The 24,957-nt window shown below is 46.1% G+C and overlaps 1 protein-coding gene across 2 annotated transcripts; it reads right to left on the bottom strand.

The window, feature by feature from the left end:
• Positions 1-546: 546 nt before the first annotated feature.
• On the bottom strand, positions 547-23,524 carry LOC141153193 (ankyrin repeat and SOCS box protein 12-like). 2 transcript variants are annotated; one of them, XM_073637895.1, is made up of 3 exons: positions 23,317-23,524; positions 20,297-21,144; positions 547-2,496 (listed from the first exon to the last, which is right to left on the bottom strand). In XM_073637895.1, exons 2-3 carry the CDS (start codon positions 21,111-21,113, stop codon positions 2,363-2,365), a joined length of 951 nt encoding a protein of 316 aa, XP_073493996.1. In that variant the 5' UTR covers positions 21,114-21,144; positions 23,317-23,524; the 3' UTR covers positions 547-2,362. The 2 variants fall into 2 exon arrangements, with proteins under 2 accessions (XP_073493996.1, XP_073493995.1); XM_073637894.1 differs by having other exon boundaries at positions 1,842-2,496; positions 23,383-23,524.
• Positions 23,525-24,957: the final 1,433 nt, after the last annotated feature.

Consider the following 24,957-nt stretch of genomic DNA (forward strand, 5'->3'; position numbering starts at 1 on the left):
GGTGATAACTTATCTACACTGGAGGACCCCTTTAAGGACCAGAAAATTGTAAACAATCTTTTTCGATATACCCTGTTGGGTTATGGTATAATGCTGAGGGGAATTCTTCCATTAGAGATAGCGGAGGGCTTAACCCCTTCCTGACATTCACCATGTATGGAGCAGGCTCAGGATATGAGCCCACACCTTAAAGAGGTTGTCTGGTTCAAAATGATAAGTCTGCAGTCACTCTGTGTGACTGCAGACTTATGAATCCCCCGGCGCAGGCACTGTGCACGGCGGGGATTCACCAGTTTCTGATACTCCAGGCCAAAGCCTGACTGGTGGGCGTGGCCTTGCTCCATACACTTGTATAGAGTGAGGCCGCACCCGGTCTAGTGATGCGGCTGTCCAGTGGGCGTGGCCATACAGAGGGTGTGGCCTTGCTCTATACAAGTGTACGGAGCGAGGCCACGCCCAGTAGCTGGGACTATGTATAACTCATACATAACCTCTGGTCCCGGGTCAGAAACTGGCGAATCCTCGTAGCACACAGTGCCTGCTCTGGGGGGATTCATAAGTCTGCAGTCACACAGAGTTGCTGGCTATGTTAATAGGCAGCTGCTGGCTGTGTTACACAGTAAGCATCTGCCTGTAATAGGAGCAATCAGTGCTGTTAACCCCTTAAATGTGATGTTAATTTGTGTTCCACATGCCTCACGGGCCCTCTGCAATGTGATCCCTGGGTGCTAATGGGTTGCTATGGCCATATTATTACATATTATACATCTTTGGGGTGGTGAAGGTTTACACAGTCTTCATCGTGGACAACACTTTTTAAGACTCCCTTTCATGCAATTAGACATACACTACTAGGACACGTGTCTTAACCTTTGAATTCAGGTTTTTCACTCAGTCCCATTACCACAGATGTATAAAATTCAGGCCCTCAACATGAAGTATGGATTTACTAACATCTATGAAAGAATTGCTCCTTGTAATGACTGAACTCCAGCATAGCCCTATCCTAGGATGTCACAGCGAGACATTTCTTCTCTCCTAAGTATTCCACAAACCCCTCTGAAGGTTATTATTGGAAAGTGGAAACGTTTAGGAACCGCAGTAACTCAGCTATAAAGGCCACCGGTATCTGGAGCAGGAGAAACGTGTTCTGTGGAGTGACGAATCACACTTCTGTATCTTGTAGGCTGATGGAAAAATCTGGGTTTGGTGACTGCCAGGAGAACGTTACACTGCATTGTACCAGGTGTAAAGTTTGGTGGTGGAGGAGTATTGCTTTGGGGTAGTTTTTCAGGGTTTGGCATAAGCCCCTTACTTTCAGTGAGGTGATTGGACATTGTAGCTTCCAACTTTGTGGGAGCAGTTTAGGAGAAGGCCCATTTGTGATCCCCATAACTGTGTCAGTGCACAAAGCAAGGTCTATAAAGGCATATTTGGGTGATTTTGGTGTGGAAGAACTTGACTGGTCGCACAGAACCCGGACCTCAACCTCATTGAATACCTAGAACAGGAATTGTGACCCAGGCCCTCTCACCCAACATCAGTGTCTGACCTCACAAATGTTGTTGTGCATGAATGGACCAAATCTTGTAGAAGGATATTTCCAGAAGCTGTTATAGCTGCAAAGTGGGTACCAACTACATATTAATGCCTACGGACGTAGAATGGGTGGCATGAAATCCTCTGTAGATGTAATGTGTAGGTGTCACAATACTTTTATCTATATAGTGTATTTTAAAAGTACTCAGTTGGGATCAGTGAACTAAAAGCCCATTCAATTCCTAGAAGATGGTGGTCCTGTTCCTAACTTTCAACTGATAGGTGACCATGTAAGTTTTTTTTATACATTTTTAAGAGGGGACATATTTGAAAAAAAAAAAGAAAGTTTATTGAGACCATGCTGTAACCAGAGCTCTGCAGATGAGGTCCTTGTGCCAGTCGTCTGATCTAGTGGAGCATTTTTGGAGAACTGGTTCTTTCTTGACTTTAGGATGTGGGGAACAGTGGACATCTGTTTGCAGTGAGTTCCCACTAGTGATGGCTGCAGGTAGCCGCTATAACAATATCTTGGCAGTCATGTCCCTATTCCATGTCAGGCATGCCACTGATACAAGCTGTAAAAGAAAATCTCCCCACATATTATGTCAATGATATACACACAAAAAAACAACTATTTCTGCATACCCTCATATTCATCTTTGGTTGTTCAGACCCTCTTTCTACTAATATAAATCATGTGTAGCCCCACGGTTTCAAAGAGACCATTGAGCGGTTTCATCCTGATACAAGCCATATTTCATGTTTAGTCTCAATAATTGCTACTGTATGATCATCATCCAGTTCTTGGCGTTTTATTTTCTGATTATGACTCATGCAGGAGATATCGGATCATCGTCTGAGGGATCTCTAACTGGTGTAGATGTTGCATCTTTTCCACTTGTCGCAACAACTTCAGTATGGTCAAACGGCACTGCGACATCAGAGACTTTGGATGTACTGTAAAGTAACAACAGAAATTAATATTTTACAATAGTTATCATTAAACAAACACTAATGTCCACTAATGATGCTAAATGGCACTTCATACAGAATGAAACCAAAAAAATGAACCCAGACTCAATGTACCAAAGACTGAGTGACAAAGAGATCCATAATATTAATGGATCCGGAAGAAGCTGGTGGCAAAACGCGTGTCGGGGTGAGGGGCGCTGTATCGGTCACTCCTGATCTTTAGCAATTTCTCCTTACTACATACAGGTACTTTTTGGCTGTCCAGAGGGGCTCTAACATGAGCATTACTATGGAAGCATACATATGTGTATGGTGGATTCCGACACTTATATTTATATTCATTTGCCCCTATGCTGGTGCATAATCCTTTTTCATCTGACCCGTTATTTTACCTGAGCACATGCTATTGTAGCATCGGCGTCTCTGCCTCCTGCTGGGCAGAGACGCCATTCCCCTCACCGCCGCGGTCCTGGTCCGGCGTCTTCCTGCACCTCTGCTGCTGTGGCGCGCACAGCTTCCCAAGCACTGTGCTTAGGGCGCGCGCGCTCCATCCCTCTTAAAGGGGCCGCGCGCCGTCCTAAAAAGTCCCCGGCCAACGGCCGGAGGACTTCTATATAAGGCACCTCCTCCAAAATGGAGATGCATGTGCAAGGTTGTTGTGTTCCGTGTGCTAACACTTGCTTCAGCCCTCAGGTCCCGCTGTCTGTCAGTTCTGCCCGCCAGTCTGTCTACAGTCCGCCAGTCAGTCTATAGTTCTGCCCGCCAGTCTGCCAGTTACCTGCCGTGCCCGCCAGCCTGTCTACCTGGAGCACCTGCCAGTTACCTGCCATGCCCGCCAGCCTGCCAACCCGGAGCACCTGCCAGTTACCTGCCGTGCCCACCAGCCTGCCAACCCGGAGCACCTGCCAAGTAACCTGTCGTGCCCGCCAGCTTGCCTACCCAGAGCACCTGCCAGTTACCTGCCATGCCCGCCAGCCTGCCAACCCGGAGCATCAGCCAAGTAACCTGTCGTGTCCGCCTGCTTATCTACTTGGACCACCCGCCAGCCTGCCTGCCGTGCTCATCCGCTGTACCGGTCAGCTCCTGTCATCTGACCCGTGGGAGTCGCCTGCTCTCACACAAGATCGGTCCCAGAGTGGCACCTGGTTCACCTGTCCGGTCCCTCCCTGGTTCACGGAGTCGACTAAGCTGCCGTGTGACCTGGGTCAGGCCGAGTAGGCACTTAGTCACGCCCCTCTGGTCCCTCCTTGCACCCAAGCACAGAGGTTCCACCACCCGGCCCCGTAACAGTTTGCACAGGCCATGGAACCCAGTGGCCGCAGGCTCCTTCGCTCTCTGACCTGTACTAGGAGGTCTCACGTCAGAGATCCCAACAGGAAAGAATCCTGTCCTACCTGCGGACTGTCAACTCCCGTCTGGACACGCTGTCTATTCTGTCTGTGTCCGTCTCATGTGTCACCTCACCAGGGAGGCATTGGCATGGCTAAACCCTCTGTGGGAAAGAGGGGATCCCCTGGCGTCCGATCTTCTGGCTTTCCTCGCTGCCTTCCGGAAGGTCTTCGATGAGCCCGGACAAAAATCTTCTACTGCCTCCTCACTTCTCCGTCTCTGCCAAGGGAGTCTCACTGTGGGCCAGTATGCCATATGTTTCCAAACCCTCGCATCTGAACTTGCCTGGAACAAAGAGGATGAGGGATGAAGGATGAGCTAGCCGGTCGTGACATCCCTTCCACCCTGGACGACCTGGTGTCATTAGCTACCCGGATTGACATCCGTTTTCTGGAACGTGCTAAGGAGACTACCCAGGAGAGAAGATTTCCGCGTCTCTTTCCAACATTCCAAAGGCCAGCCTCACAACCAGCAATTCCCCGGGCGTGTTCGCCTGAGCCTATGCAAATTGACCAAACCAAGATGGTCAAGTCTCACCTGGAGAGGTGCCGAGCCGAGGGGAGTTGCTTCCACAGTGGCAGTATAGAGCATCCGATCCGTTCCTGCCCGGTGAGGCCGGGAAACTCCAGTGTCTAGGACCGCTTGGAGAGGTCGTCCTAGGCAAGAGTAAATCCTCTCCGTCCTTGACTCTGTCTGTTTCTATTTCCAGTGGTGAGACCCGCTTCTTTGAGACTGCCCATCTGGATTCCGGTGCCGCTGGGAATCTCATTCAACAGGCTGTTGTGAAGCGGTACCAGATTACCACTGTACGTCTGGCTGAACCGTTGGCAGTTGCCTCAGTGGATGGGAAGCTTCTTCTGGAGACCATCTTGCTCATCACAGAGCCTGTAACCCTTCAGGTGGGAATGCTGCACTCGTAGAAGATCTCCTTTCATGTGCTGTCCGGTCTCTTTCACCCCCTCTTGCTTGGTCTACCCTGGTTACAAAGACATGAGCCCGTCCTGAATTGGAGATCTGGTGAAGTGCTCCATTGGGGTCAGGAATGCCATGAGTCCTGTCTGGATCCGGTTCGTCCTGCTTGACCCCCGTCTACTCAGGCTAATCTACCTGGTCTGCCGGCACCCTACTGGTCCTATGCGGATATCTTTGACAAAAAGGAAGCGGAGACACTACCACCCCATAAGCCGTATGATTGCCCCATCGACCTGGTACCTGGTGCTTCTCCCCGCAGGCGAATCTACCCCTTGTCGCTGGCTGAGACTCGGGCCATGTCTGAGTACATAGAAAAGGATCTTGCTAGGGGATTTATACAGAAATCCACCTCTCTGGCTGGAGCAGGATTCTTCTTCGTCAAGAAGAAAGACAGCTCTCTACGTCCCTGTATTGATTACAGGGGCCTTAACCAGATTACCATCAAAAATAAGTACACCCTGCCTCTCATCTCGGAGCCGTTTGACTGCCTTAAAGGCGCGAAGATCTTCACCAAGCTCGATCTTCGTGGGGCGTACAATTTGGTCCAGATCCGCCAGGGAGACGAGTGGAAGACGGCATTCAACACCCGGGATGGTCACTACGAATACCGCGTGATGCCTTTTGGTCTCTGTAATGCTCCAGCCGTCTTCCAGGAGCTGGTTAACGACATCTTCCCTCATCTCCTCTATTTTTGCGTGGTGGTGTACCTGGACGATATCTTGGTTTTCTCTCTCTGGATCTGCCCTCACACCGGAGGGATGTTCGTCAGGTTCTGTTAAGGCTCCGGAAGAATCACCTATACTCTAAATTCGAGAAATGCCTCTTTGAGTAGACCTCCCTACCATTCCTGGGCTATATTATCTCCGAGACTGGTCTGAGAATGGATCCCGAGAAGGTGTCTGCCGTCTTAAAGTGGCCCCGACCGGAGGGGTTGAAGGTGATTCAGCGATTCCTGTGCTTCGCAAACTATTACCGCCTCTTCATTCCTCATTTCTCCTCCCAGACTGCTCCCATCTCCGCGCTCACCCGTAAAGGAGCAAATCCCAGGAATGGACTTCCGAAGCGGAGAAGGCCTTCGTCTCCCTTAAACAAGCCTTCTCTTCCGCTCCTGTGCTGCACCGTCCGGATTGCAACAAGCTGTTCTTCCTGGAGGTTGATGCATCCTCCTCCGGAGCCGGAGCGGTGCTCACCCAGAAATCCTCGTCCGGGAGAATGGTAACCTGCGGCTTCTTCTCCAAGCTCTTCTCCTCATCTGAGCGCAACTACTCCACAGGAGATCGTGAGCTGCTGGCCATCAAATTAGCGCTGGAGGAATGGCGCTACTTGCTGGAGAGGGCTCTGCACCCGGTGGTCATCTACACTGACCTCAAAAACCTTGCTTATTTTCAGAACGCCCAAAGACTAAATCCGCGTCAGGCCAGGTGGTCTCTATTCTTTGCCCAATTCTGCTTCAGTATGCATTACCGCCCGGCGGACAAGAACATTAAAGCTGATGCTCTATCCCGCTCATTCCTGTCTGCCGACCAAGAGGAGGAGCCTCTACATATCATTGACCCCTCCAAACTGATGACTGTGCTCCGTTGGACCTGTCTCATCTTCCGCCCGGTAAAACCTTTGTAGCGGTTCCAGATCGAAAGAAGGTTCTACTCTGGGGCCATTCATCCAAACTAGCTGGTCATGCTGGCCAGAGGAAGACCTTTCTGCTCATCGCCCGACATTACTGGTGGCCTTCCCTGTGCAAGGATGTTGCGGACTTTGTCACGTCTTGTTCCTCTTGTGCCCGTAACAAGGTTCCCAGGCACCTTCCAGCCGGCCGTCTCCTTCCTTTTCCCGTGCCTTCCGCTCCGTGGCTAAACATTGCAATGGACTTCATCACGGATCTCCCTGTTTCTGCCGGTTGTACTGTCATTTGGCTGATCGCTGACCGCTTTTCTAAAATGGTCCACTTTATCCCTCTGCCTGGTCTTCCGTCTGCATGTGTGCTGGCTAAGGACTTCATCTATCACATCTTCCGTCTTCACGGCCTACCCCTCCACATTGTGTCTGATCGCGGGTTTCAGTTCACTTCGCGCTTCTGTAGAGCTACGTGTAAGCTGCTGGATGTCTCTTTGGATTTCTCTTCTGCTTATCATCCTCAGTCCAATGGTCAAGTGGAACGTATCAACCAGATCCTTATCAGTTTTCTTCGTCACTTTGTCAACGCTCACCATAACGATTGGGTTGAGCTCCTGCCCAGGGCCGAGTTCTCCTATAACAACAATGAGAGCGAGTCTTCTTCTAAATCCCTGTTTTTAGTGGTCTACGGTTGACACCCCCGGATTCTGTTTCTTGTCTCCTCTTCAGTGGACAATCCTGCCGCGGACTCTCTTGTCAGCGAATTTACGGCTATTTGGGAAGACACTAGATCTGTACTTCTTCAGTCCTCCGAGCGGATGAAGAGACATGCTGATAAGAGATGTCTGGATCCGCCTCTATTCCGTCCGGGAGACAAGGTCTCGCTTTCCTCCAAATATGTCCATCTCAAGATACCTTCTTATAAGTTGGGTCCGCGGTTCATCGGTCCATTCGAGGTTCTGAAGCCAATCAATCCTGTGGCTTACACGCTGAAACTCCCGGTCACCTTACGGATTCCCAACTCCTTTCATGTATCCCTCCTCAAACCAGTTGTCCTTAATTCCTTCTCTGACAATCCAGGTACCACTCCAGCTCCAGTCTCCGCTGAGGACGTCTTTGAGGTAGAAAACATTTTGGCCACCAAGAGGGTAAGAGGAAAGACTTTCTTTCTTGTGGATTGTAAGGGGTTTGGCCCAGAGGAGAGGTCTTGGGAACCCAGGGAGAACATTCATGCCCCTCATCTTCTTAAAAAATTTCTCACGGGCCTAAAGAAGAGGGAGCGTAAAGGGGGGGGCACTGTAGCATCGGCGTCTCTGCCTCCTGCCGGGAAGAGACGCCGTTCCCCTCACCGCCGCGGTCCTGGTCCGGCGTCTTCCTGCTCCTCTGCTGCTGTGGCGTGCACCGCGCGCAGCTTCCCGGGCACTGTGCTTTGGGCGCGCACGCTACCTGCCTCTTAAAGGGGCCGTGCGCACCGTCCTAAAAAGTCCCCGGCCAATGGCCGGAGGACTTCTCCTATATAAGGCACCTCCTCCAAAATGGAGGTGCCTGTGCAAGGTTGTTGTTCCGTGTGCTAACACTTGCTTCAGCCCTCAGGTCCCGCTGCCTGTCAGTCCTGCCCGCCAGTCTGTCTACAGTCCTGCCCGCCAGTCTGTCTACAGTCCAGCCCGCCAGTCAGTCTATAGTTCTGCCCGCCAGCCTGCCAGTTACCTGCTGTGCCCGCCAGCCTGTCTACCTGGAGCACCTGCCTGTTACCTGCCTTGCCCGCCAGCCTGCCAACACGGAGCACCTGCCAGTTACCTGCCGTGCCCGCCAGCCTGCCAACCCAGAGCATCTGACCTGTGGGAGTCGCCTGCTCTCTCACAAGGTCGGTCCCAGAGATGTACCTGGTTCACCTGCCCGGTCCCTCCCTGGTTCACGGAGTCGACTAAGCTGCCGTGTGACCTGGGTCAGGCCGAGTAGACACTTAGTCACGCCCCTCTGGTCCCTCCTTGCACCGAAGCACAGAGGTTCCACCACTTTGACCCGTAACAGCTATTACGTCTTTATTTCATTTCATGTCATGTATTGATCCACAGGTTCTTTTTTACTTCTTTTTTGATTTTGGATATTTGTGGGCCTCATGTTCATGTATCTGGTGTCAGTCTAAACTGTTACTGTACTTCTCGTATCTGTTTCATTAGTATTCCATTTATGGAATAAGAGTTTAAACTAGGGACGTGGGGAAAGGGGAAATTCAGCTCACTAAGGTTGTGTGCCCACTATGCGTTTTCTAAATGTTTCCGCAGTGGCAATTCCGCTGCAGAAACGCTTAAAAAACGCTTGGTATAAGGCCTGCCATGTTCCCCAATGATAATCCGCATGTGCTGTGCACATGCTGCGGAAATTTCCGCTGCGGATTATCATTGCGGAAAAATATGCAGCACTACCAATTATTTTGCGTAAGCGCGGCGTTTTCGCCGCCATTGACTTGCATTGGAACGCATGGAATCCGCATCACTGCATCTGTACATGCGGAATCCATGCGTTTCAATGTGCGGATGGTGCCCGGGTTTGGAGAAGAGGAGACTCTCTCCGGACCTGGGTACCATAGTACCTGTAAAAAAAAGAATAATAAAATAAAAAATATACATTATATTTACCTTCTGATGGCCCCCGGTGTCTTTATCTGATGCGTCCTGGCTCCCCGGCAGCTCACGGTGGACTCAAGGAGCTGCCATGACGTCATTTAGTCATGTGACGGGTCATGCGACCTCTGACGTCGGCAGATCCTTTCAGTGTACCGCGAGCTGTCGGCAAGCCAGGACGCATCGGATAAAGACACCGGGGGCCATCAGAAGGGAAGTATATATTTATTTTTTACCATTCTCTCGGGTCACACTATATAAATACATGCTGTTTGCATGGATTTATATAGTGTGACCAAGTTGTCAAGCACTTTCCAAGTGATGCTAAAATCTCTTGGAAAGCGCTTGTCAACCCGCATGTGGAAATGCATGTGAAGAACGCTTCACACCCGCATGTCCCTGGCAGGAAAAACGCATGTACAATCCGCATGTACAATCCACATGTACAATCCGCATGTACAATCCGCATGTACAATCCACATGTACAATCCGCATGCGTTTTTTCTGCCAGGGAGATGCAGAAACGCTCAGGAAAAAATCCAGAGCATTTCTGCATCGTGGGCACATAGCCTAAGAGTGACAGTTACGAAGTCTCCATCGAAGGATTGCGGTGCGCGGACTCCAGACCGGCAGCTGGGCAACAGGAGGAAGAAACAAAGAGGGTTTCCAGCATCTGCTTAACATGTGGACATTAAAAACATGACTTTTAATAGAAAAAAGCCAGGACGAAGAGCTGTACAGCTTGAAACGCATAGACCTGTGTCCTTTTATCCCATGTCCACCCAATTACCTCTTCCTCATTATTCATTTATAGATAGGGAGGGTCATAGCTCTTTAAATATCCCGGTACACCATCTATGAATGCATATCCTTTATTTCGGATATTGTATATAAATTCTTTCTGGCCTTTTCAGCTTCCCATATATGACATTCTGTTTTTTTATTGGTTTTTAATATTATGTTTCAATAAAAATATTTGTTTTAATATTATGGATCTCTTCGTCACTTAGTCTTTGGTACATTGAGTGTGGGTTCATGTTTTGGTTCCATAGATACAGGTGCATCTCACAAAATTAGAATATCATCAAAAAGTTAATATATTTCAGTTGTTCAAACCAAAAAGTGAAACTCATATATTATATAGAGTCATTACGCACAGAGTGATCTATTTCAAGTGTTTTTCTGTTAATGTTGATGATTACGGCTTACAGCCTATGAAAACACAATTCTAATAGAGTTAGCGATTCGGTTATTAAAGGGGTTTTCCCACAAACGGAAGTTGATTGTAATCACTAGATCTTGGAATAATAATAATTTCTACAATTGGATGTGATTAAATGAAATGTTCCTGTGCTGAGATAATCTTATAAATGTGCCCCTGCTGTGTACTGTGTAATGGCTGTGTCTGACCGTGCAGGGACATGGTCTGATCATACCACATCTCCTGGGGAGGTGAGGACGCAAAAGAGTATACAGACATTACAACACGGGATCACAGCTAACACAAATTAACACTGTGTTGTGTTAATTTGTGATAATACTTTCCATGTGGTGATTGCCGCTTCTAATGTTGAGGTTTTTGGTACTGGGAGAGTTGGATCTAAAAGATGGACATTAGTAATGATGAAAGCGGTAAGTGATTGATTATTAAAGGACTAGATCAGGGGTCCTCAAACTACGGCCCGCGGGCCACATGCGGCCCGCGGAGGACTTTTATCCGGCCCGCCGGGCTATGGGCGGAGGAGAGGAGAGCGGTGCCATTGCCCGCCCTTCCCCCCGCTTTCTCAGAGCCCCGGCAGCCCGATACTTACCTCTCCCCGTGCCTCTGCAGATCCGCTGTCTTCCTGCTGTGCGTTCCCTGTGACGTGTCAGGTCAGAGGGTGCGGTGACGTCTTTACACCGCGCCCTCCCCTGAGCCGTCACAGGCAGCGCAGAGAGGGACAACGCCGGAGATGCTGGAGTCCAGACCTGAGCAGCGGCAGCAGGCAAGGAGGGAGGTGAGTATTGGATTTTTTTTTTTGAATGTATGGAGGCATGGGACATAATATTAGGGGTGACATCCTGCATGTGGCATTATATGGGGGGGGGGGACATCCTGAATGGGGCATTATATGGGGGGTGACATCCTGAATGGGGCATTATAAAGACAGGGGAGTGATATCCTGCATGTGTCATTATATGGGGGGAGGGTGACATCCTGAATGGGGCATTATATGGGGGGGGTGACATCCTGAATGGGCATTATAAAGACAGGGGAGTGATATCCTGCATGTGTCATTATATGGAGGGGGGGTGGCATCCTGAATGGGGCATTATACGGGGGGCGACATCCTGAATGGGGCATTATAAAGATAGGGGAGTGATATCTTGCACGGGGCATTATATGGTGGGAGAGAGGGAAATCCTGCATGGGGCATAATAAGGGGGGGAACAGCCTGCATAGGGCATTATAAGGGGGAAACAGCCTGCCTATTGAGGACCTATGCTGCCTATTGGGGACATTTACCTGCCTATTGGGGACCTATGCTGCCTATTTGGGACATTTACCTGCCTATTTGGGACCTATGCTGCCTATTGGGAACATTTACCTGCCTATTGGGGACCTATGCTGCCTATTGGGAACATTTACCTGCCTATTGGGGACCTATGCTGCCTATTGGGTACATTTACCTGCCTATTGGGGACCTATGCTGCCTATTGGGTACATTTACCTGCCTATTGGGGACCTATGCTGCCTATTGGGGACATTTACCTGCCTATTGAGGACCTATGCTGCCTATTGGGGACATTTACCTGCCTATTGAGTACCTATGCTGCCTATTGGGGACATTTACTTGCCTATTGAGGACCTATGCTGCCTATTGGGGACATTTACCTGCCTATTGAGGACCTATGCTGCCTATTGGGGACATTTACCTGCCTATTGAGGACCTATGCTGCCTATTGGGGACATTTACCTGCCTATTGAGGACCTATGCTGCCTATTGGGGACATTTACTTGCCTATTGAGGACCTATGCTGCCTATTGGGTACAGTTACCTACCTATTGAAATACCGGTTGATTTAACTTTACTTGTTCTTCATTTTAAATATTGTATTCATTCCTGTATTGTTTTTTTTACTACAAAATAAGATACGTGCAGTGTGCATAGGAATTTGTTCATAGTTTTTTTAAAAACTATATTCCGGCCCTCCAATGGTCTGAGGGACCGTGAACTGGCCCCCTGTTTAAAAAGTTTGAGGACCCCTGGACTAGATGGTGGCCCGATTCTAACGCATCAGGTATTCTAGAATATGTATGCGGCTGACCAGGCGCGACTAATCAGCGAAGCAGTATTTAAATGGGTTGTGCACTACTTTAAATTAACCCCCCAGTGTATCCCTCCGGGGCCCCTAATGAATTTTGTAATTCAGTCATGTTGTCAATCCTGCTTGTGACAACAACGCACAGTCAGCACGTAATTCCCCCGGCTGCAACCGGCTCTTGCTTCCGCTTACATCACGACTATTTGCGGCTGCAGCCAGGGGTCTCCTGTTCCGCGTACCACGGTGAATGACGGGCTGTGGGCGGGGTTATCCCCCATCGTGTCACATCCAGCATCCACAGCGCGCAATTTGGCGCCAATATCGCTGATTGGTCGCGGCCGTTGAGGACCGGGGAGCGGAGCTGCCTGTGCTGGTACTTCCGCTGCGGTCATCTCCCGGCTGCATCACTATTGACCTCCATGCAGCTACCGTCGGGAGATCAGCGGCTAGGGCCGCTGATCTCCCGACGGCAAGTGTGAAGGGAGGTCCAGGGAGCGGCGCCGCCTAGGCCGCTGGTCGGGGTACTTCTGCTGCGAGCAGCCGGGAGATGACCAGTTAGCGCCGGTCATCTCCCGGCTGCATCGCCGCTGACCTCCGTTCGGCAGATGAGCCGCTAATGGCCGCAATCTTGTTTTGAAATCCCTCGTCGCTGATTGGCCGCGGCCGGACCAATCAGCGACACGGGATTTCCTGGACGGACAGACAGACGGAATAAGCCGATTATATAGCAGATTGTTCAAGTTACTGTATATCCAAACAATTTTGTTATCAGTTGTAAACCGTTTTGTGTTTCGCCTGTCAGTGGTCCAATTCTCATCACCATTTTTGTGTTTAATTAAAGAGAATCTATCATTTTCATTACAGCAGCATAATGTAGGGGCAGAGACCCTGATTCGAGTGATGTGTCACTTACTGAGCTGTGTGTTTTTATTTCAACACAATCAGTGTTTCCTCAAGTAGGAGATTATTACTACAGGACTAGGTGCCTCCTAGTCCAACCTTGCCCCCAGCACTGATTAGCAGCTTGCTGACAATATGCAGTGAAGTTCTGCTAGAGAAAACTGTGATTCTATCACAACTGCTGCACCCAGAAAACTAAGTGACACATTGCTACAATAAGGGTCTTTGTCCCTAGATCATGCTGCTGTTGTATTACATAGCAAAAACCTGGTGACAAATTCACTTTAATATTTTCTTTGGGATTTTTGGGGGGTTTGAACTTTCATATGTAGTCACATAGATGTTTTTGTAGTTTGTTAATCCAGACCGCTGGAATTAGTATAGGAATAGTCCTTAAATATATTGGAGTTTGGGTAATAAGATCATCTTGTATAAAATGATTTTTCCTAACCAAGATGCTTCTAACTATAAAAACCTTTGAATTTGTTTCTGTAAGTCTATGTGGATATGGGATCGATTTTCTCCCACTAGTTTTAGGTTTGGTTTTGTTAGTTTGATACCAAGGTAATCTAGGGATTTTGTTTTCTATTGAAATTGGAATTCTGTTTTCATATCACTTAATGGATCCGATTTAAGCACTGTGCATGCCCAGAGACGAGAGGTGTTCAGAGACCCCTCTAGTACAAATAGATCTTTTCAAAGCAGAACAAAAAAAGATGGAAACTGAAAGGAACAAAAGCCGATATCAAGCGGAAACCAAGGTTTGATATCTACTTTTGTTTCTTTCTATTTTTATATTCAACCGGATCCATTACAAACTTATTCCAAATGGATATGTGAACATGGCCCAAGCTTATATCCTTCAAACTCAACCCTGAGATGCTGCTTGTCTCAAATGTTATTTTTTTCCTGCAGAATATTTCACAGGACAATTCTACAGGTTATTGGAAACAGTATATAAACTTCATCCCTCATCCTGGGCCCCTTCCAGTAATAATGTCCCCATCCTGACCCTAGTAATATACAGTACAGACCAAAAGTTTGGACACACCTTCTCATTTAAAGATTTTTCTGTATTTTCCTGACTATGAAAATTGTACATTCACACTGAAGGCATCAAAACTATGAATTAACACATGTGGAATTATATACTTAACAAAAAAGTGTGAAACAACTGAAAATATGTCTTATATTCTAGGTTCTTCAAAGTAGCCACCTTTTGCTTTGATGACTGCTTTGCACACTCTTGGCATTCTCTTGATGAGCTTCAAGAGGTTGTCACCGGAAATGGTCTTCCAACAATCTTGAAGGAGTTCCCAGAGATGCTTAGCACTTGTTGGCCCTTTAGCCTTCACTCTGCGGTCCAGCTCACCCCAAACCATCTCGATTGGGTTCAGGTCTGGTGACTGTGGAGGCCAGGTCATCTGGCGTAGCACCCCATCACTCTCCTTATTGGTCGAATAGCCCTTATACAGCCTGGAGGTGTGTTTGGGGTCATCGTCCTGTTGAAAAATAAATGATGGTTCAACTAAACGCAAACCGGATGGAATAGCATGCCGCTGCGAGATGCTGTGGTAGCCATGCTGGTTCAGTATGCCTTCAATTTTGAATAAATCCCCAACATTGTCACCAGTAAAGCACCCCCACACCATCACACCTCCTCCTCCATGCTTCACGGTGGGAACCAGTCATGTAGATTCCATCCGTTCACCTTTTCTGCGTTGCACAAAGTCACAGTGGTTGGAACCAAAGATTCAAATTTGGACTCATCAGACCAAAGCACAGATTTCCACTGGTCTAATGTCCATTCCTTGTGTTCATTAGCCCAAACAAGTCTCTTCTGCTTGTTGCCTGTCCTTAGCAGTGGTTTCCTAGCAGCTATTTTACCATGAAGGCCTGCTGCACAAAGTCTCCTCTTAAACAGTTGTTGTAGAGATGTGTCTGCTGCTAGAACTCTGTGTGGCATAGACTTGGTCTCTAATCTGAGCTGCTGTTAACCTGCGATTTCTGAGGCTGGTGACTCGGATAAACTTATGCTCAGAAGCAGAGGTGACTCTTGGTCTTCCTTTCCTGAGGCAGTCCTCATGTGAGGCAGTTTCTTTGTAGCGCTTGATGGTTTTTGCAACTGCACTTCGGGACACTTTCAAAGTTTTCCCAATTTTTCGGACTGACTGACCTTCATTTCTTAAAGTAATGATGGCCACTCGTTTTTCTTTACTTAGCTGCTTTTTTCTTGCCATAATACAAATTCTAACAGTCTATTCAGTAGGACTATCAGCTGTGTATCCACCAGACTTCTGCACAACACAACTGATAGTCCCAACCCCATTTATAAGGCAAGAAATCCCACTTATTAAACCTGACAGGGCACACCTGTGAAGTGAAAACCATTTCCGGTGACTACCTCTTGAAGCTCATCAAGAGAATGACAAAAGTGTGCAAAGCAGTCATCAAAGCAAAAGGTGGCTACTTTGAAGAACCTAGAATATAAGACATATTTTCAGTTGTTTCACATTTTTTTGTTAAGTATATAATTCCACATGTGTTAATTCATAGTTTTGATGCCTTCAGTGTGAATGTACAATTTTCATAGTCAGGAAAATACAGAAAAATCTTTAAATAAGAAGGTGTGTCCAAACTTTTGGTCTGTACTGTATGTCCCCCATCCTGGGCCCTTCCTGGTATAATGTCTCAGCTCCTGGCCCCTTCCAGTAATAATGTCCCCTTATCGTGGGCCCTTCCTGGTATAATGTCCCAGCTCCTGGCCCCTTCCAGTAATAATGTCCCCTATCCAGGGCCCTTCCTGGTATAATGTCTCAGCTCCTGGCCCCTAGTAATATATGTCCCCTACCCTGGGCCCTTCCTGGTATAATGTCTCAGCTCCTGGCCCCTTCCACTAATAATGTCCCCTATCCTGGGCCCTTCCTGGTATAATGTCTCAGCTCCTGGCCCCTAGTAATATATGTCCCCTACCTTGGGCCCTTCCTGGTATAATGTCTCAGCTACTGGGCCCTTCCAGTAATAATGTCCCCTATCCGGGGCCCTTCCTGGTATAATGTCCCAGCTCCCAGCCCATCCTGTAATAATGCTGCCCTTTCTGCCACTGTTCTCTAATACATTAAAAAAAATGATTCTTCTCACCTTCCCCCGCTCCCACAACTCAACGCATCCTCCTCTATAGCCGACACTGCTTGAAAGCATATGCAGCTGAAATTTCTGTGGGGTCGGTGGGCACCCTCCTGCATGGGCCCGGTCGCGGTTGGACCCTCTTCAATTGTGATTGTTACGCCCCTGGTTTTGGACGAAGTCTGTAAGGAACAATCCAGGCAAAACTGGTACACTGTGTTATACCTATAGTGCAGGGACTAAGACAGTGTGCACAACAAGGATTCTCCCATTAGTGTCACCCACTAATGTCAACCAGGCCTGCGATAGCCATAGCAGAGTATTAATATTTTACCTGAATTGTGTCTAAGGGACTGGCCAGCAGCTTTTATATTAAAACTGGTGGGAAAAATTCTTGCTTCTTCTTCCAGCAGGGGATGTCGTGTGATCACTGGGAATGTTGTGAAATTTCAACTCCAAATATATCAAAACTTTGAATGCAGCTCTGGAATCAGACAAAAGATGAGGACTTGCTTCATTTGTGATTAGTTCTACATGCTGGTCAGTGATAGGAAAGAATCGCCGAGTATCTAGCCGCAGCCGTGACTGCATCTGTCATGTGCCGTCTGAGCCCGAAGAGAGAGTAGGAGACTGTCTCTTCCAGTTCTCACTTTTTGTCTGATTGAAGAGCTGCCTTCAGAGTTTTGAAGATTTCAAAGCTGAAATCACACAACATTCCCTGAGGGATTGATGTTTGCATAAAAGCTTTTCTGCTGGTTTGAAATTTGGGAATGAATTCTTTACGTTAGGGCTTGTACTTTAATTACCGGCTCTACCACTGCATTATACGTCATTAGCTAAACTGTTAGAAGTGTGTCTGGCGGAGGCTGTGTGCCCACGATGCGTTTTTGGTGCGTATTTGCAGCGCGTAAACGCTCCAGAAACGCATTGCATACCTTATCCCATGATTTCCTATGACATTCTACAAGTTCTGTGCACATGGTCAGGATTTTTTCTGCGCAGATTTTACTCGCACAAAAAATACGGACATGACCAATTCTTGTGCGTTTCTGCATGCGTATTTGCCTATACAATGCAATGGAAAAACGCATGGCAAATACGCATGCAAATACGCGTCAAATACGCGTCAAAAACGCATGTAAAAAACGCATGCGTTTTTCTGCCAAGGAGATGCAGAAATGCTCAGGAAAATTTCTGCTTCATTTCTGCATCGTGGGCACTAAGGCCAAAAGCTTATTAAGGGTATGTGCACACGATGCAGAAATGAAGCAGAAAATTTCTGCATCATTTCTGCATCTCCCTGGCAGAAAAAACGCATGCAGATTGTGCATGCGTTTTTCCTGCGGAATACATGCGGATTCACATGTGTTTCCACATGCGTTTCCGCATGTGGATTGACAAGCGCATTCCAGGCGATTTTAGCATCACCTGGAAAGTGCTTGACAACTAGGTCACACTATATAAATCCATGCAACCGGCATGGATTTATATAGTGTGACCCGAGAGAGTGTATATACTTACCTCCGTTGGCCCGCGCTGTCCTGCTCAATCCATTCTCCCTCGCCGGCAACTTTGAATTGAAAGACCTGCCGACGTCAGCGTCACGTGACCCGTCACATGACTCTGACGTCAACGCAGGTCCTACAACTCACTGCAAGTGCCGGGAACCAAGAAGGAGCCGTGCGCGGGCCGACAGAAGGTAAGAATACATTTATTTTTTATTTTATTCTTTTTTTTACAGCTTTTTTAATGGTACCTGGGTGTGGATGAGACTCTCCTCTCCTCCACACCCGGGTACCATCTGCACATTAGAACGCGCCAATTACGCAAGTACAGATGCAGTCTTGCGGAATTGGCGCGTTCTAATGCATGTCAATGGCGGCGAAAACGCCGCGTTTCCGCAAAATTAATTGTCATGCTGCGGATTTTTGAGCGCAGCGTTTACGCTGCGGAAAAATCCGCATCATGGGCACAGCACATGCGGATTTCAATTGGGGAACATTGCTGCCCTTCTACCATGCGTTTTTAATGCATTTCCGCTTCATTTACGCAACTGCAAAAACGCCGCGGAAACGCATTAAATACGCATCGTGTGAACTCAGCCTAACTGTTTCCAATAGCAAGTGTCAGACTTGTGCTCAGAATAACTAAGCGTAACTAAGAATTAGTAAAAAGGTAAGTAGAGTCTTGTATTTACCAAATTAGTCAAAATTCAATGCAGATTGTGTCTGGACATAAATTCTTAAATTGTGAATGTACAGTGGGTACGGAAAGTATTCAGACCCCTTTAAATTTTTCTCTCTTTGTTTCATTGCAGCCATTTGGTAAATTCTAAAACAAATTTTTTTTCTCATTAAAGTACACTCTGCACCCTATCTTGACTGAAAAACAAACAGAAATGTAGACATTTTTGCAAATTTATTAAAAAAGAAAAACTGAAATATCACATGGTCATAAGTATTCAGACCCTTTGCTCAGACACTCATATTTAAGTCTCATGCTGTCCATTTCCTTGTGATCTTCCTTGAGATGGTTCTACTCCTTCATTGGAATCCAGCTGTGTGTAATTAAACTGATAGGACTTGATTTGGAAATCACACACCTGTCTATATAAGACCTCACAGCTCACAGTGCATGTCAGGCCAAATGAGAATCATGAGCTCAAAGGAACTGCCCAAGGAGCTCAGAGACAGAATTATGGCAAGGCATAGATCTGGCCAAGGTTACAAAAGAATTTCTGCATTACTCAAAGTTCCTAAGAGCACAGTGGCCTCCATAATTCTTAAATGGAAGAAGTTTGGGACCACAGAAGTCTTCCTAGACCTGGCCGTCCAGCCAAACTGAGCAATCGTGGGAGAAGAGCCTTGGTGTGAGAGGTAAAGAAGAACCCTAAGATCACTGTGGCTGAACTCCAGAGATGCAGTAGGGAGATGGGAAAAAGTTCTACAAAGTCAACTATCACTGCAGCCCTTCACCAGTCGGGCCTTTATGGCAGAGTGGCCTCAGTGCAAGACATATGAAAGCCTGCATAGAGTTTGCTCAAAAACACATGAATGACTCCCAGACTATGAGAAATAAGATCCTCTGGTCTGATGAGACGAAGATAGAACTTTTTGGTGATAATTCTAAGCGGTATGTGTGGAGAAAACCAGTCACTGCTCATCACCTGACCAATACAATCCCAACAGTGAAACATAGTGGTGGCAGCATCATGCTATGGGGGTGTTTTTCAGCTGCAGGGACAGGAGTACTAGTTGCAATTGAATGAAACATGAATGCGACCAAGTACAGAGATACCCTGGATGAAAACCTCTTCCAGAGTGCTCTGAACCTCAGACTTGGCTGAAGGTTCACCTTCCAACAAGACCATAAGCACACAGCTAAAATAACAAAGGAGTGGCTTCAGAACAACTCTGTGACCATTCTTGACTGGCCCAGCCAGAGCGCTGACCTAAACCCAATTGACCATCTCTGGAGAGACCTGAAAATGGCTGTCCACCAACGTTAACCATCCAACCTGACGGAACTGGAGAGGATCTGCAAGGAAGAATGGCAGAGGATCCCCAAATCCAGGTGTGAAAAACTTGTTGCATCGTTCCCAAGAATACTCATGGCTGTACTAGCTCAAAAGGGGGCTTCTACTCAATACTGAGCAAAGGGTCTGAATACTTATGACCATGTGATATTTCAGTTTTTCTTTTTTAATAAATTTGCAAAAATTTCTACATTTCTGTTTTTTTTCAGTCAAGATGGGGTGCAGAGTGTACTTTAATGAGAAAACAAAATGCAGATGGGTACAACTATATATGTAAAAGTTAAGTTAAGGGATACTTTACCGCAACTTCAGCTATTACCTTTTTCTCTTGCCAGAAGTTCCATCGCCTCGTGGTTTGGGAATGTCTTGGAGATGTGGATGTCAGGCAAATAGACATTGGCTCCGAAATCAACAAGTAAGGTCACAAATGATGTCCTACATCCATGCTTGAGGCACACATCCAAAACTGTTTTAGGATACTTTATCCTTTTCAGAAGTGTCTCATCTGTGCAGTTGTAATCTGGATCAGCCCCGTAAAGAAGCAGGGTCCGAAAACACTCCAAGTGCCCATAGACAGCTGAGAGGTACAATGGTCCTGTAGTTGTCGCAATGTTCGTGGTCCAGTCAGGTAACTTGCATTTGACATTAGGTTCTGCGCCATAATCTAATAGTTCTCTTAAGATACTGGCATTGCCTTCTCTGGCAGCATTAAGTAGTGGAGTGCAGTTGTTATAAATGCTTCCTGAAGGACAAGCTCCAGCCTTGAGTAATTCTCTGACACAATCAAAATGGCCAGCACTGACCGCAGAGAACAAAGGAGTTTGAGCCTTTACATCTAAGATGTCCACTTCTGCCCCGTTAGCCAGGAGGATCTTCAGACATTCTAGAGAACCTTTGGAAGCAGCCAGACGGAGAGGAGTCACTGGAACCCCCCAACCACTTTGGCTGTTCACCAATTTCTTATATTTGTCTTCTGAAAGTAGACTTGTTAGGTATTCAGGGTTATCCATTGTCACTGCCAAATGTAGTTCACGGCCATCTTCAGCTGCGCCCTCGTCTTCTTCTCTTGGCCTTAGAATGGAAAACATCTTTGTGATATCCATGAGACTCATCTTCAGACGTCTGCAGATTACCATTATAAGCACAAAACGGTATTAGATGGTAAAGCTGTAGAAAAAGTGCAAAAACAAGAATGTGAATATTTGTGGCCCGATTAGTCATTACTCTCGATATCCTATTTGGCATTCTTTATAATACAATTTCTGAGGACTGAAAACCTGTAAAGTATTATTGTCCCAGATTTTTCTTTCTTTCTTATTTTGTACTTCCACACATATCGGAAGTTGTCATCTGCACGAGATTATGGCCCGTCTTCACTCGTAAGTTTTAAGGGCATGGTGTTCTGTAGAGTGCAGCCATCCCATGATGGATAGTCCTTAAAGCTGGAGGAAATTCATATCCATCCTATAAATTTTGGCTGATCCTGCTGATTTCAGTTAGATCAACCAAAATCAAATGAGTTTGGGCGCAGTCCGACATAGGATCTCATGTCAGGGAAAAGTTTGGATTCCCACTGGCAGTAAGCATTACCAGCGGTGCCTGGCAGCAGCTTATCTCTTTCTATTGTAACAAGCATTTTATTGCTTGTAAGTTTATAAGATAGACAACTATTTTACATACACTTTACATGTTACACAGTTGCTGAATGTATTTTTTTTTCTAAAGGAACAAACTGAACCCCAGAAAATGGGGTATATTTCTTTTCCAGTCTTTGGGATATGCGCGAGACAAGTATGCCTACTATATAAACCATGTCTTGAATACTGCTATGCTCCATTGTCTTATTCCTTACATTTAGCTGAATGGCTAATCAGATGGACTTGCAAGTTAGGATTTACTACCTGACAACCCAATTTGAAAGGCAGAGCTGGAGGGTACTTCATTTCTAGTAACCATTCTATCATTTAAAGGGAACTCGTCATGCGGAAAATGATATTTGATCTGCAGGCAAGGATGTTATAGAGAAGGAGCTGATCAGATTCATAGGCATTTTTGTTGGAAAAGTTTTAGTAAAACTTGTATTTTATTCATTGAAATCCCTGCTGTTTGTATGTGTAGGTGTCCAGGGGGCAGTCCTAATCAGTGATTGACAGTCTTCCCTGTATAACTGTGCTGCCGAGATAGCGGTCAGTCAATAAATAGCACTACCCACTGGACTCCTAGGCATACAAACACCAGGGATTTCAACGAATTAAATAAAAGTTATACTGAATCTTTTACAACAAACCTATACACCATTCTGCTTAGATTATTTTCTATACTGAGCTGTCCACAGATAGGACTGCATGTAAAATGTGACAGGTTCCCTTTAAGACTTAATTACTGACTTCACAATTGATTGGAACTTTGCTGATAGCAGAGATAGGGAAAACTGTCTGGCAGCATCTACACCTGCAGATCTCCATTGTAGCCTGGACTAGTGATTTAATATGTAGGTGAATCCCCAGGTAACGTCTTGATCATATTACTAAGACATTCACAACTAGTCCATTAAATGGAAGAGACCGTCTTATCAAGACAAGCCTTGTACATAAGCCCTATTAGGAATCGGGCTCACGGTCACGTAGACAGTTGATCACATAGGTGAGATCGCTGCCAGCTGAAAAGAACATGGGACATACAATAAGGAAACAAGCTTGCTGATTCATAACTGTATTTAATAAAGTATTTATCTATGTGGACAATCCTCCATGGACAGACATGAAGCCATCTGACACTATGGAATAAGTGAGGCCTATTGATTGTCTACTGTGAGGTCATTCTGACTTTCTAGATTCCGATAACACAACTGTCATCACACTTGTCGCAATGAAATAAATCAACAAAAAAATCAAATCTCATTAATCTAACAGCAATAACAACACAGAAGGAAAATATCCGGGTTTTACCTTCATTATGATACATGTATTTAAAATGTTCTGTGTCCATTGTAATGATCTTTATTGGAAATAAAGTGAATTTCCCATTAATTAGTCACATGTTTACTGTGTAACAGAGGAATAATAATAATATTTCTTATCTAGTTAATCTTGCACAGTCACAATTCATTCTCATCCTGCATTTTAATCCCACATAAATTTATTAAATGAAATGCTAATCTTTAAACTCGTTTAACAAGAAATCTGTAGAAAATGTCAGAAATGTATAAATATATCAGGTTTTGATAGCCAGTGCTGGTCTATAGAGTCCTGATCTACCAAACTGTGAATTATATAAATAATTGCTGATTACATTTCTTTAAAACGTTGATTAAAAAATACACAGATACAAAATACTCACAGGATTGTCGGGCTAAGATGTGGGAAAGCCCTGAAGATGACCACCATGGAGGTAATTGTCTCTTACCTTTATGAGCTGTACGCTGACTTAATACAATTGTTCTGACTGATGACCCATCCTGATGCCCAAGTGCCAACTTTACATCTCCTTCTGCCTCTTTTACAAAGAAGGACCCAACAATTACACAGCAAGTGTAAGACAGTAACTGGGAGGGATTAAAACAACTTTCGACAAATGGATAAGGACCGAGCTAAAAATACTACTTGGAGAGGGTCTGCCTGCCATGTCCATTCTTGGATAGCTGACCTAACTGGATGGGTATATATAGAGAGGGGTTTGGCAGGTGCTCATCTGTTTTGGTGCTGGGATCTACAGACAGACAAGAGGCAGGGTGACAGCCATTGTTAGAAACTGCTTCTATTGCAGACGGCTGATTTATCTAATGGTACAAGTATACAGAACTGGTACATAAAGACCAATTACATGTTATATGATGTAGTGAGGTGTCATTAGTAAAGTATTCAGAAAACACTCCATAAAATGTGCAATCTCATATACTCCATATTGGGTCCACCAGTCCACCACCAGTCCACTGCCAATCCACCCCCAGTCCACTGCCAGTCCATCACCAATCCACCGCCAGTCCACCACAAATCCACCCCCAGTCCACCACCAATCCACCCCCAGTCCACCACAAATCCACCCCCAGTCCACCACAAATCCACCCCCAATCCACCCCCAGTCCACCACCAATCCACCCCCAGTCCACCACCAATCCACCCCCAATCCACCACCAATCCACCCCCAGTCCACCAGTGGAACCCCATTTAAATGTCACATGTACTTGGGCACTTTTACCTGCTTTGTAAAGTCTGCTTCTATCTTGGCATAGAGGTCATATTATTAATAAAAGGTTAGAAATCAGAATAGATTATATGGACACAGTATTTGACAGCAATTCAATATTGTCTACCTTTGGTTTCCATTTTTTATCTCGCTGCCAATGTCCCGTGTGTGGTGCATGATGACTGCAGTGACACATATGTATTATAAATATCAGGCGACGTCACAGAAATAATAGATCAATTGTTATATATCAGTATAAGTCATTAGTAGATAGCTATCTCTACAAAACAATATGATGAGTTAAAGCACTTTACAAAACATTATAACTATAAAAATACATTAAACCACATAATAGTAGGCGTGGGAATACATTGTGGCTTTTTTTTTCTTGAAATATGTTTTTTTTTGTGCAATTTCGAACAGTCATGTGACGTCCATGTGCCATTTTCATACTTGAATAATTAAATTAAGATATTTAGCAATGTATTTTCAAGAATACATGTTGAATAACAAAAATTGTCTTCAGCTTTTTTTTATTTTTTTATTCACTTTCTGCCGATGACATTTCCTTGGCTGATTTTTAGGTTTCTATTATAGACGCAGTCAGACGGTCGTATGAATCGGTGCGAGATCGGACAGGCCGCGACTCTCCTGTCCCGAGCGTGACAACTGGGTAGAAATCTATGAGGTGGTCACGCTCGGGACAGGAGAGCCGCTGGCCAGTCTGATTTATACGGCCGCCTGACTGCGCCCTTAGGCCACATTCAGGTATCAATTTTCTTTCTTGTACGTGAA

The sequence above is a fragment of the Phyllobates terribilis genome, unplaced genomic scaffold (genome assembly GCF_046119375.1).
Source record: "Phyllobates terribilis strain yellow unplaced genomic scaffold, ASM4611937v1 Scaffold_7__3_contigs__length_470593459, whole genome shotgun sequence".
Taxonomy (NCBI): Eukaryota; Metazoa; Chordata; class Amphibia; order Anura; family Dendrobatidae; genus Phyllobates; species Phyllobates terribilis.